This window comes from Plectropomus leopardus, chromosome 13 (genome assembly GCF_026936395.1).
Source record: "Plectropomus leopardus strain MGB_pleo_1.0 chromosome 13, ASM2693639v1, whole genome shotgun sequence".
NCBI classification, from domain to species: domain Eukaryota; kingdom Metazoa; phylum Chordata; class Actinopteri; order Perciformes; family Serranidae; genus Plectropomus; species Plectropomus leopardus.
The window spans coordinates 28,016,193-28,029,742 of record NC_142188.1 but is presented as its reverse complement, the minus strand read 5'-3'; the positions used below and the strand labels follow the sequence as shown (position 1 = coordinate 28,029,742).

The 13,550-nt window shown below is 39.5% G+C and overlaps 1 protein-coding gene across 2 annotated transcripts in view; it reads left to right on the top strand.

Annotated features, from left to right (window-relative positions):
* Positions 1-13,550, top strand: part of adgra1b (adhesion G protein-coupled receptor A1b) — a 266,720-nt gene that overhangs the window by 82,949 nt on the left and 170,221 nt on the right. For both annotated transcript variants that reach the window (XM_088086276.1, XM_042501884.2), the window contains 4 exons: positions 1,581-1,652; positions 4,730-4,801; positions 4,993-5,064; positions 6,243-6,406. In XM_088086276.1, coding sequence (XP_087942402.1) covers positions 1,581-1,652; positions 4,730-4,801; positions 4,993-5,064; positions 6,243-6,406 — 380 coding nt within the window. The remainder of the gene's footprint in view (positions 1-1,580; positions 1,653-4,729; positions 4,802-4,992; positions 5,065-6,242; positions 6,407-13,550) is intronic.

Sequence of the window (13,550 nt, the reverse complement as noted above, 5' to 3'; positions counted from 1 at the left end):
CGTCTTCTGTATGTGTAACGAATGCTTTACATTGACCAAAAGAAACACCAGGTATTGAAACACAACCACACTTGTGTGTTGTAGACATTCTTTATAGAAAATGGGCATTATTATATGGTTCCTATTAATCATTCACTCTACTAAGTGTATCCTGGTGAGTTATTTAGCTTCTGCTTGATTAGTTAGAAGGGAGCATTTTGCTACCATTGGTCAAATAAAGAGTTTAAGCATTACTTTTATTTTCACTTTGGGACTATGGTTATGGCTTTGATTGTCCTATTGGGCTAGTTTTGTTTCTTTTGGCTGGCCCTGGTCTGGCCTGTATGACTGTTAATTTAAAAAAAAAAAAATTTTTGTTGCTCGCATTTGGAAAAAGGCGCTACCCTTCTTCACATTCTCATCACACTGGACGTACAGTGCAAAGTTAGAGGAAACCAGGGACACAATTTCAGGAAGTTTTCTTTGGCCTGCAGAGAAAACCAGAGAGGAGATTTTTCTGAGATCCATTTTTAGTAGCGTTGGAGGTTTCAGGGGTGAGCGGTGGGGGTGGATGAGGAGCGCCGGGCTGAATGCTCAACATGTGTGTGCTTTTACGTCTTGGCTGGATGTGGTCTGGGTCTTAAGCGTGCAGGAAATAGTGTGTGCTGTCCAGCTAACAGGTGCAAGTTAACGCAATAATAAATGGCCCAGTGTTTTGAAATTGGAATAATACATGAAGTAAGGTTAAGTGCTAATTAGAAGTTAATTAACGGATAGCAGTGTTACTTAACACTTTGAAACCTGGGCAAACTGCTTTCAAAAACACAGTAAGAAGACAATGGGCACAATGAGAAGAAATGACTCAGAAATTAGCAAGAAATTAGTAAAGATTACCTCAAAATTTGCAAAAAACCCCATAAAACAAACAAAACATTATGAAAATAACATGGGAACGTTTTCAAAAAAAAGATGAAATGACCTGAAAAACACTACTTAAAAATTAAAATAATTCTGTACAATAATTTTATATATTTACTTATAATAATTAAAAATACATTTCTCTGAACAATTTCAAATCTAACCAATTTGGTCAGATTTCAAAGGTTTAATTACTTTTGAAAGGCGTCTGAGAGCAGCACAAGAAAAGTGATGTTGACCAAGCATTTAAAGGGTTAGTTGTCACTTAGAATAAGATAGGATAAGATAAGATTAGATAAGAACATACAAATAGTTTAAAAACTTAACAGGGAAAATGCTGTGGTCCACACTTGATATTGGTTCCAGCTGTCCGCAAGACTACAAACTTTCTTGAGTCCATCCCTTTATTTCCAACTAGCAAGCCATTATTTCGTGCACTGTGCTCTACTGTGTGAACAATGTAAACATCCTCTTCTCCATTTCAATGAATCATGTTTCCTTGGAATGTTTATACGGTCAGCAAGCACGAGCTCAAGTGAATTTCGTGTCAAAACCAATGCCTGCCCGCCACTTAGTGTCAGTGCACAGACAGACAGAGACACAGGCAGACAGATATGTAGATAGATAATAATCACTGACTTAACTGTCGTCTGACTCTTTCTCTCTCTGTCTCTCTTCTCCAGGGACCTGAAGAATAATTTGATAAGTACAGTGGAGCCCGGGGCCTTCCGTGGTCTGCTGGCTCTGAGGAGACTGTAAGTATGATGAAGCCTTGTAATAGCCTTCTCCAGGGGACACGGGGACAAGTCCTCTGGCTTTAGAGACAACGAGAAGGAGTGTCTAAAGTACAGAGTGAAGAGAGGACTGAAACATTTAACTGATGCGAAAGTGTTGAAACTACTACTTCAGTTTTTTTAAGCCTTCTTTGTCCAGGCAGTGCTAAGTGAGGCCACAGTGCCCCTTCTCAAGCAACATTTCCATGTTAACACAGACACACTGACATCTCGGAGCTGCCTGGTGTGACCAGATCTGCAGGATTTAAGGGTTTTCATGTTTTGCTAGAGGGCACAACAGCAGGGAGATAATTTGTCATTCACTTTGTCCGTTGAGATTTTGGAGATTAGAACCACTGATCTTATGCCGCTTAGTGTGTCAAAGAAAGACTTTGTAACCCTTTGCTAAAGGCTCACTGAATTTCCCTCGATTTCCCATCATTCCTGATGCAGTTTCTCTAAGGAAAAATCAGAGACATGACTCAGTTAAAAATGTTTGACAGAAGCAAAAGTGGAAGAGATACATAAAGTCAGCAAGATGAAGCAGAAATCCGTCAGATGGCTAACACAAGCCACCGTGGAGAGACTCTAGATGGACTGCTGCAACCTGCAAGAAGAGTCACCAATGGAGTCAGCCGAGCTAGTGCGGAAGCTAGCAGTCTGATATGCTAGCATGCTTGTTTCTGCTAGCTGCCCACTATTCGGGTTTCCCAAAGATCATTTATTCATGGCAGCCCAGTCCAAAAAAAAAAAATCTGCCACCGCAAATTGATTTTCTATTTTTGGAGCCAGGCCATTCATTCGGAGTGCTGTTGAAAAATGTGTGCCGTTCAGTTATTCGTTTCACCACCCCTGGAGCAAAGAGCATACTCTGGGCACAGATGGAGCAGCAGAACATAAGGAGTATTGAAAGTGAAACTTAACTGTTCACTCTGCTGGGTCTAAAAGTTTGCATTCACTCACAGCTGCTGCTCCTCTAGTCCATCGGTCTAATATGGTCAGTTCTGAGGGAAGTGATGAACCAATTATCCACCTCACAAGTCACAAACTGCTGCTGAGGGAAAAAAGAAGTCATGGAGAGCTCCATCTGCGCCCGGCAAGAACCTCTGGATTTTGAGAGGACACAGAATAGATACACACACATTTCCAAAAAAGAAAAAAAAACCAAATACAAAATTTGATGTCATTGTTCCCTACATTGGAAGCCTTTCATTCCTATGAAAGTTGCTCAGTGGTGAAGCATTAAGCCAAAAAAACTGATCTTCAATCTTAGGTTCTGGCTGAACAGCTAACTTCTGCTGGCTGGGCCAGCAACTTTAAGCCCTCAGCTAACTCGATTGGAGATAAAATCAAATCATGCACAGATGTCTCTTGCACAACAAAAGTCTATTGTAAAAAAAAAAAAAGTCTTTTTTCAGACCCAGTGTTATCACGTGGAAATTGCTGTTGAGTGGTTTGGCCAAACTAACCCCAAAGTTGTGGCCTGGTCAGGCTTTATTATAGTAGTAGTTTTCATCAAAAAATAAATACATAAAATGGACACATTCCAGTGAGATTTGATTATAGAAAATGATGCTTGTTGTCCTTATTAATTTATATGGTGTTGACCTGTGCTGACTTTATCCGTTTTTTTTCTTCAGCACACCTTTTAACTGAGCTGGTGGAAGTCGTTTGGTGGGTGACAGACCCAAATATTAACGAGTCAGTGATAATATCACTGTAGTATAGAAGATGATTCAACTTTTGATGTTTTCCAAATCTGATTGTATTCCGCAGGGAGGTTAGACCTTCTACAAATCATTAACTTGTTTCTTAAATATACGCTTCATTTGAAAAAAAAAAAAGCATTATTCAAATGACAATTTATTGAAATTAAATAGAGATCTTAGAGAAGAGAGATATGGCAGGTTTAAGGACAATTTTGTTATACACTCTTCTACACTACAAATAGACAAGGCTAGTTAGAAATTAGCCTGCTGACATTGAGGAGCCTCCGTCTGTTGTGTGACCCTCACCTTGCAGATCGTAGCAGTCCATTGAAAGTCTCCCATCTACCATAAACTACAGGTCACATCAAACCAAATACTGTAATGGCAGCACCCCAAAGTGTACCTCACTGAATTTACTAAGAGTGAGTTTTTTCTCATGAGTTAAAAGTTTTATTTGTAAAAGAAAATTTGCATTATTTTCTCTTTCAAAAGCCTCTTTTAAGTTTGGAGTAAATATCTCCAAAAGGCAGCTTTACCACTCCACTGTTGAGAAAATGACAGCATGCATATTAATTGGAACAAAGCTTCTTTATTTCTTCAGGTTTTTATTAACAATTTCCAAACTTGGACTTTCAGTGTTACATAAGACTTGAAATGTCTCATGAACTTGCATTGTAAACATGCACAAAGTAATGATTTTGAAAGTAGAAAAAAGTAGAGTTTTTTTTCTTTGTTTCTGGTTTCTTTTACGAGAGTAATTTTCTCGACGATTGCTCTCGTCCTGGCTTTCTACATATAGGCATCAGAGTGAGTGACATGATTGCAGCCTGATAGTTAGTGGGATCCGGGCTGGCAGGGATGCAGGCAGTGAGTTAGCTGTGCTGATTCGGGGCGCGTGTGCGCCAAGCTCGGGGAGCAGCAGAGTGCTAATTTAAGTGCTCCCCAACTGGTGATTACTCGAGTGCTCTGCTTATTTTCCCACAGCTGCTCCAGCAAAGCAGCTCTTTAATTACAGAGTGCGAGGGCACGGAGCCACGGACGCGACAGTGCTTAGCCACTCGCACACGGAAGCCCACTGCATTTGCACGTGGGTGTGTATGTGCTTGTGTGTGTGTGCGTATGTGTGCCAACAACCGTTATATGAAGAGTAAAGGTTACAGAAGATCAGGACAAATATTCCAGGAAGTTTAGCAGATAAATGAACACGGTTTACTTTATTAAAAAAAAAAGCAAACATAAACACAGACACTAAAACAGACACATATTCCAACTGCTGTCTCTTGTGCTGATTAGAATATCAGTAAAATTGATGGCCGTTCTTCTCCTTTGCCTTTTTTTTTGTCCTTGTAGGGACCTGTCCAACAACAGGATTGGCTGTCTCTCGCCTGAAATGTTCCTCGATCTGGGCAACCTCTCAAAATTGTGAGTGATCCCTAAATTAAAAACATGTGTTACGCTGCTTTATGCTAAATTTCTGTCTGTTTAGAATATGATGTTTGATGTGAATTTAGTACTACATGGCACAGCACAGGTGTGTGGCTTCAGTGCATGTGAGGAGGAGTGACCTGTTTCTGGATAAATGTCTTTATGTCTTTGTGTTTGATCTTTTCCAGGAATCTATCTGGGAACATCTTCTCCACTTTGACTGTGGGACTCTTCACGCATCTCGTGGCTCTCCGAGTGCTGTAAGGCAAATTTATCATTTATTTAATGCATTCACTCACCTCAAGTTGTAGTTTTAAAAAACATTTAAATTTCTGTTGTTATGTTAAGGATACAGTCACAAATTTAGGCTGTTTTTATGCCTCTGCTCCAATAATAGCCAAGGCCAGAGGCATTATGTTATCCGTCTGTCTGTCTGTCTCATTCTCATGAATGCAATATCTCAAGAGCGCCTTGAGGGAATTTATTCAAATTTGGCACAAATGTCCACTTGGGCTCCATGATGAACTTATTAGATTTTGGTGGTCATAGGCCACTGTGTCCATGCATCCGTATCATTCTTGTGAACCCGATATCTCAAGAATACCTCTAGGGAATTTCCTCAAATTTGGCACAAACATTGACTTTGACTCTATGATCCATTTGTTAGATTTTGGTGGCCAAAGGTCAAGTTCACTGCGACCTTGTGTCTGTCTCATTCTGGTGAACTCATTATTTCAAGAAGGCCTCAGGGGAATGTCTTCTTGGACATGAGTGCCAAATTTGAAGGGCTTAGAATTTGATGATCAAAAGTCAGTGGTCAAGGTCACTGTGACCTCACAAAAGATGTTTTTGGACATATAAACTCAACAATTCATATGTAATTGTGACCAAATTTCACAAAAATTTCTTATAGGTTAAAATGATGAAGTGATGTCATTTTATATATAAAATCTCAAAGATAAACTTCCCTGTATTGTAATGTTTTGCAAAAAAAGCTTTTCTAGCCATTATTCAATGTCATACCGCTGGAACAGAGGGATATAGACATTTGGTCAGATACTGAACCGATGGTGTACAGCTTCTGTGCTGGGGGAAGATGTGTGTGAAGCATTCATGTTTTCACAGACATGTATGTAAACTGTGAGTGCAGATACACCTGGAGTGTGAGGTGGTTATTCTAGTCATTACAGATGTTTTGACTGATTATAGCAGGGAAGGCACAGCTGGACTAATGACATTAATGATGGATCTGTCGGGTGGGTTAGTAAGCAGTGAGTCAGCATGCACAAGGCATAAGTTAAATAAAACCATAATTTACTGTAACATTTACACCTGTGTTTCCCTGTTGCTGTGACAACACAGGATGAAGGAAGTCACTCAAATTCAGTAACACAAGTCACACAGGTTGTAGCTAACTGCACGCTGGTTTTCCCACCAGGCACTTCAGCACTGAGACTTTGTTCTGTGACTGTCAGCTGAAGTGGCTGCTCCTCTGGGCCCGAAGCAGCTCGGTGAGGATTGGCAACGACACGGTGTGTGTGTTCCCCACCCATCTCCACGGACTGGAGTTTCGCAACCTACGTGAACAGCAACTTAAATGTGGTAAGGAATCACAGTATTAGTGTGAGGTTAACATAGAGGTGCCATGTTTGGTTATTTTTTTAATTATTTTTTTTCTATTAAAGCAAGCACTTTATTGACAATGTGGTGTGCAACATGAGAGAGCCTACTGTGTGAGTAAAAATGAGATAAAAATAAAAATACCACCAAGATTTTTAACATTTCTGCAGTTAAATGTATTTTGTTGCTGTCATTTAGCTTGCATATTAATTAAACTACAAAAGCTGTAGGGTTTGCACTTAAGCGTGTTACTTGCTGTACTCTTAGCTAGCTAATAGCATTGACATATATACGTAAACGCCGCATTGACAGTGTTGGCCCGTTGCTGTGATACATCACTGTGTCCGCCATATTGGATGTGGCAGCTCTGCCCTGTAAACAAATACAATTAGAGGTAAAAACTGTGGGTTTTCTGAATAAAAAGCATTAACGTTTACCTTTAACTGATTCTGATGAATCGTTTTTGTATTCAGTGATTAATATACAATAATTTAGACAAAAAAAATGAACAAAGTCTGATAATCAAGATATGAAACTGCAACTGGCAGTGAGTCTGCTCTCTTTTTTTTTTAGCAGTGAAGTGATATACTCCGAAAATTAGGTACCCTTATTTTATTCTAAAAAACATATGTAAACAGGTAATGGGCTACTATTATAAGTATGCACAAAATTTTATGCAAGTCAGTTATCCAAAGTTTGGTCAATATCATTTTTTTGGCATTAAACTTGATTTTCAAGACAGCAAATGAATATAAAACAATAACAAAAAGCAAAGAACAGACAGCCATACAAACATTCAGCACCAGGGGATGATAAAAAAAAGGAAAAAAAAATAACCAGCTGAAAATAGAGGAATATGAATTAAAAAGAATACATACACAAATAGAATAAAAGTAAAGTATATGTTAAAATTAAATTAACATTAAATTTTGAGCACAGATTTCTCGTATTCACAGCTTTTATACAGCTTGAGGTATATCGTGTTCTAATGTAGGATTCAGCTTCCTTTTTGAGGGGATGAAAAGAGGGTTTAGTTCTCAACTCCTGACATTTGTGGATATGAAACCTTGCCAGTAATATGATAAGGTTACAAAGTGCTTGAGATGATTTGACTGGTTAAACAAGTGAAGGGATTTCCGTTTCCTCTTCGAAATATGATGAAAAGTAAAAATAGGATGAAAAGTACCAGCATAATTAATACTAAACACTTTCTGATTCAAAATTCAAAATTACTTTACTTGTAGTGGGCATAAAGAGACATACGCAACATTTGTTTATATATATTCAGGTAGGAAGCTCTGCTCATGGAGATAAGTTAAAACCCTCGGAAATTAATCGTCTTGCACAGCTTTTTTTCGGTTTTCTTTCCAGCCTGGCAGATTGCTGCCACATCCAGTATGGCGGCACAATGACGTACGATTCAGTGAGCAATGCGGCGTCTATGTATATATGTCCATGGCTAACAGTAGTTTGTTTTAGATTTTGTAGCATGTTGCTCTAAATACAGTTTCGTGTGAAATAAAAACAGTCCAAATATATTCTTCAAAGAGAACAAATGTAATGTCTTAGCACGCCCACTTTTATACTCAATATTCTCACTAACTGAGTGAGAAGTGTAATATCTTATGCAAGCTTGCATAAAAATTATAGTCATAATTGAAGTCAGAGAACTTAATATTTTTCCTGCGTCAGACTGAATTTGAATCATCAAATTGATATCCTGCCCATAGTCCCCAAATAATGTTCCACAGAATTAGCACTTTTGTTAATTAGTACATTAATAGATTTCCACCTGGCATCCCAGGTGAAAATTATTATTTGAGTGTGAGGCCAGAATGAAAGCAGCAGGTCTGTGAGTTTTGAAATCATCTGTTTAAGAGACAGCCAGATAGGAAATGCCTGAAAAGTTTACTTTCTCTGAGGGGAAATAGTCTCACAATGTGAATTTTATCAAGAAAAATAATGACAGAATACAGCATATAAATGCATTTTGGTTTTGTTTATGATTCACAAAGGAGGCTGCAAATGCATCTTGATTTAAGATAAGCAGGTCGCAAATGTAATTGAATACAATTCCTGAAGGGATTAAGGCCTGGGAGAAATAATAGAGTAACAGTCAGGGAAGAGGATTCTTATATTTCAGAGAATGATGCCAGGCCTGTGTGGTTCTGTTTGGTGTTTATTAAACACATGTAAATATACAACATGATGTCATTTGGTTTCCATGAAATTCAAGATTTTTCCAGTAAGGGGAAACTCTTGACATGCATGTTAGTGTATCCCCTAATTTATAAGCAAGCAGAGAAACATTTTAAATCATCATACCTGTAAACAATAGATTGTAGGGGATATTTTTTCTCTTAACTTGCTGCAAAAAAAACTAGAGATGATGGCATATTTACATTTAATATGAAATTGACTTGTTTTTAGTATGTATATGGTAAAAAATGCACTAATAACTAAGTAACATACATGTTACTTGTTACTTGTCTTATCTTATGTCAATTAGCAGTTCAGAACTAGTGGATATTGGGAACTATATGCAAAAGATACACAATAGCACATCTGTGTCAGGACCTCCCGTGTGACTTGACACTTATTTTAAGTTGTGAAGCTTCAAAAGAAAGACATCTTATTTCATGTTTGAGTCTTTTGGCTTTCATGATGGTATGTTCTCAACTTTATTTTGGGGTAAAATATATGATTTTAAGGTTTAGACTTTTTGTTTGCATGAGTGTGCAAGGTCCTGTACGGGTCTGTGCCTGTGTGAAATTTTGTAATGTGGAAACAAGGATAGTACTATTCTGAGTTTAAGCAATTGGATCTGGCTTTAAGACCTCTAACGGGACATCCTGACTCATTTTTTTATGTGGTCATCCCATCCGGGTGCATTACTGCAAGTATTTATATTTCATAACCTACTCTGCTACATGTAGCTACATGCTAACATCGGGTAAAAATCTTACCTTTGTTGCCAGTGTTGTAAATTTGTCCTAGATTTGGGATCATATTCCTGCTGGAACATGTCTGGTTGTCACAATTTTGGTTTAGAAGCTTTTATCGTGGATTTTTCATGTAGAAAGTGCTGTTATATTCAGGTGCAGTCATTCCTTGGCTGCAAGCACACTGCTACATGTAGCTAGCCTACATGCTAACTTTAGGGAAATACATTAGCTCATGTTGGTTGCACAGTTTTGTTGTTAATTTCCCCCTATTTCAAATCAAGTTTTGGCTGGAACATGTTTGCTTGTGTTAAGAAGCTTTTATTGGTGATCTTTCATCTTGAATGTGCCATCATACTCTATTACAGTTATTCTCATGGCTGCAGACAGGGCTTTTTTGGGAGGGGGGCTTAAAGATAAAGGTGCTGGGGTGACCTGTAGCTCACCTGTTAGAGTGTGCACCCCACATGCTGAGGCCTTAGCAGCGGTCGGGGTTCGATTCCAGCCTGTGGCCCTTTGCTGCGTGTCATTCTCCCTCTCTCCCACATTTCCTGTCATTCTACAGCTGTCCTATCAATAAAGGGAAAAATCCCCCCCAAAATAATCTTTTTTTAAAAAAAGAGAAAGGTGCTACAAGAGAGCATTTCAGACAAAGGGTGAATACAGGTGTTTCCACACAGACAAAGTGTTGTTTGAACTATGAAGCCTGCAAACATGTGCTAGTAGAAACCTAAAAATCTAAGTATGAACCTAAAAATGAGCATAATGGGTTCCCTTTAGGATGGATGTTTTGCTGCACGCTAACAAAAAGCAATCTGTAAGATAAGGGGTATCTTTACACTTTAGGTACGCCTCCTGAGACTTCTCATTAACAAGAAACACTTTCATTTCACTAACATTGCATTTTCAAGTGATTAGCACAATTAGAACATGATTAAGTAATCTATTCTGATAATAGGTTCCCCTCTCCAGTGTTATCTCTCCACCTGCTGTGAACTGTTTGACAGGCCTGATATAAAGCAGTGATTTAGTGCAAAATTGCCAGAGAGAAAGCCCCAGGCAAAAATTGTGTCTTGATGCCATCCTTGTGCAGTCTTTTCCATATTATGTGCCACTTGTGTTGGGGGCAGCAATAGCCTCAAGAGCCAGAGGAAGAAGCTTGTGCTACAGAAGTCACTCGTTCAAATCCTCAGATCAGCCGAGGAAGTGCCAGGAAAATAAATGAGCTGTGCTCTCCTCTGCCTCTCAAATTTCTGTCAAAGCTCTTTCAGTAAAACATATAATACTTGAACTGGTAGTCATACTGAAGTTGCTCTGTGGCCAGCTTTAAAGGACTGCAGTTGAGCTGGGAAGTTGCCAGTTGTGAAAATGTCTGAATATGCAGCAGGAGGATGGTGGAAAAGATCAGGTGTGCTCAGCAAAACCTTCCCTATAATTATAGTTTTGGAAAATGGGGGGGCCCTTTATCTGAAAACTACACAGCATGGTGTGTGTTTGCCCTTACCTACAGCAGAGAAGCAGAAAAACACAAGAAATGCTGAGAAAGACAAAAGGAAAGAAGACTGCATTGCAAGACTTGTCCGTCCTTGTTTCTTTTTCACAGGGGTGCAGACTTTTCGCTTTTAAGCAAAAGTAGCTGTTTTGAAACAAAAATAGGCCATTTATGTGATTTGTGCAGATCCGAGGAGATTGAAATAGAATGGGGGAGAAGGTCTGTGAGGACAACGTTCTGGGGTGAACCAGGTGAATGAGGTCGGGCTGCTGAAATGAGCATACATCGCTGCAAGAAATTAAGTCCATGCATTTTGTTTTGCATTTACCATGCATGCAGTAGGGTGGCCTTTCACCTTTCTTTGATTGACCCTCGCTGTTCACCGTCGCTGCAGTTATACTCGCTCTGTCTAGCTCACAGGTCAGCCTGATTAGCAGCAGCTCTGGTCGGGTACCACAGAGGAGAATTTGGCTGTTGCTGCAGAGACAGTCTGCGAGTATGTGCTGGCACTTTGCTGTAGTAGATCAGCGCAGTGGTAGTCCGGTTAAAAGTAAATTTACAGCAGCGCTTCTCTGATAAGGAATGAGGAGAGATTGACAGCACCTGTACACTGAGCTGCAGTGGAGGAGAGTATTCAGATCCTTTACTCCAGTAAAAGAACTAATAATACCACACTGGGAAAATACTCTACTATACGTAGGTGGTCCTGCATCTAAAATTGCACTTAAGTAAAATGAACTATGCAAGTGCTATTACTAAATAGGGTTGGGTACCAAAATTCGGTGCCAACATAGCACAGATTCTTATACAACTGGTACCAACAGGAACGAGTCATAATGCAGATTTCGTAGCCTTATTTTGGTGTCAGATTGTGTGAATAATGAAACAGACTGTGAGTGTGAGTGAGAAAAATAGAGTGAGCGAGCAAATGTGTGTGCAGGTGAGCACAGATTAATAATATAAATATGTATGAATTTTAGTATACTTAGACTGAAAACTATGCTGTAACATTTTTTAAGTTTAACTTTGCCTTTGCAGATTTAGGATACCCAACCCTATTAGTAAAATATACTAAAAGTACTTCATGTAAAAGAAGTCAATGTGCAGCAAAATTGTAACTATCATTGTTTCCCTGTTGTTTTTTATTTTTTTTTGGATGAGTGCCACTGCTGCATTAATTTGTATGTTGCGTTATACTGCCGTAAATGTTTAGAGTTGTGCTCATTTGAACTCCTTTGTATCAGGTGGTTTCATCTACAACAATGCATTGTGTTTTGTAAGATTATTACATGATTGTAGCGTGGCTGAGAAACACGGATCTCTAAAAACTCTGAAAAACAGCCCTGTTTTCAGCTTTGCTACAATTTTTCCAGCTGATCCAAGAGGGGTTTTTAGAAAAGTGATTTTTTTTTAAACATGCACACTTTATGCAAAAGACTTTTAAAGCTAAATTAATTTTAAGACTAAAAAGATCAATATAGACAATGTTGCAACGGGTGCATCAAACAGGGTTTTAAGCAGAACAAAATGACCTCTTTGCTGACTGGAAGCTGTTAGCTACAGTTAAGAGAAATCCAAGAGTCTTTACTTTCTTTTTTTTTATTTCTCTGAAAGACCGGTTACAGACAGGCAATCTCCCCATGCCTCCCTCCCCGTCTCCCCTCCGCTGCTCTATCTCCCCGCTCTGTGCCGCGGTCCACAGGGGAATTGTATCTCATATGTGATAGAATCATCCTCCTCTTCTCCTTACATCTGGTTCACGTAGGGGATATTGCTGTGGAATGAGAAAATCATTGGTTAGTAGTGCCTGTGTGTGTTTGTGCATGTGTGTATGTGTGAAGTGAGGGGGAGGGCATTATATGAAGATGCACTGTATGCATGATGCGAAACAGTTTGCAGCAAAGTAATGAGGAAAAATGTGTCCCAGTCTGCAGCATACACATGTCCTCCCACCTGAAGGTTTTTTTGCGTACACAGACGGCGCCGTCCCGAGACGTCTGCACCACAGACACTGTGGGGTTATTCTATGTAATCCTAATTGTATGTGTTTTTCATTTACACAGAACAATCCAAAGCAATTACAGGGTAATTCTGTGCAGTCCACAGACAAAGAGCCATGAGTGGAATCCAGTGGCAGGACGAGAAGCGCTCCTTTCAGGCCCTAAAGCGTCCATTATGGGATTACAATGATAACGTTCTGGGCTCCCTGCTCTCGCCATGCTTGGATCCATCCACCTCTCAGCACAACTCCATCTTACAATACCTCATTCATTCACTTGGCAGCAAACAGTTTTCAATTGGACACAGCATGGTGCTCTGACAGCCATATTTTTTAATGTTATTTGATGGTTGTCATTTTCATGAGGCTTCACTTTGTTAGGGAATGTCGTCCAGCCGCGTACACTGGCCAGGACCTTGTTAAGGCTGCGTGGATGGGATATTGCTCAGCACCTGATGCAAGGTTCTTGTTATCAAGAAAAATGATGGGATAGGACAAAAATATCCCTTCTCTACGCTCACACCTCATTGAAAATATTAATATTTCTCCGCAGAGATTTTCCCCCATTGTTTTTATGAAGACATGTCACACAAGATGCATCTGTTTCTTTCTCCAGCGGCCTCAGCGTGATGGGTAGCAGATGTCTGCACCGTACATTCCAGCAATGAGCCCTTGTCCCCGCGCTGATGCAGG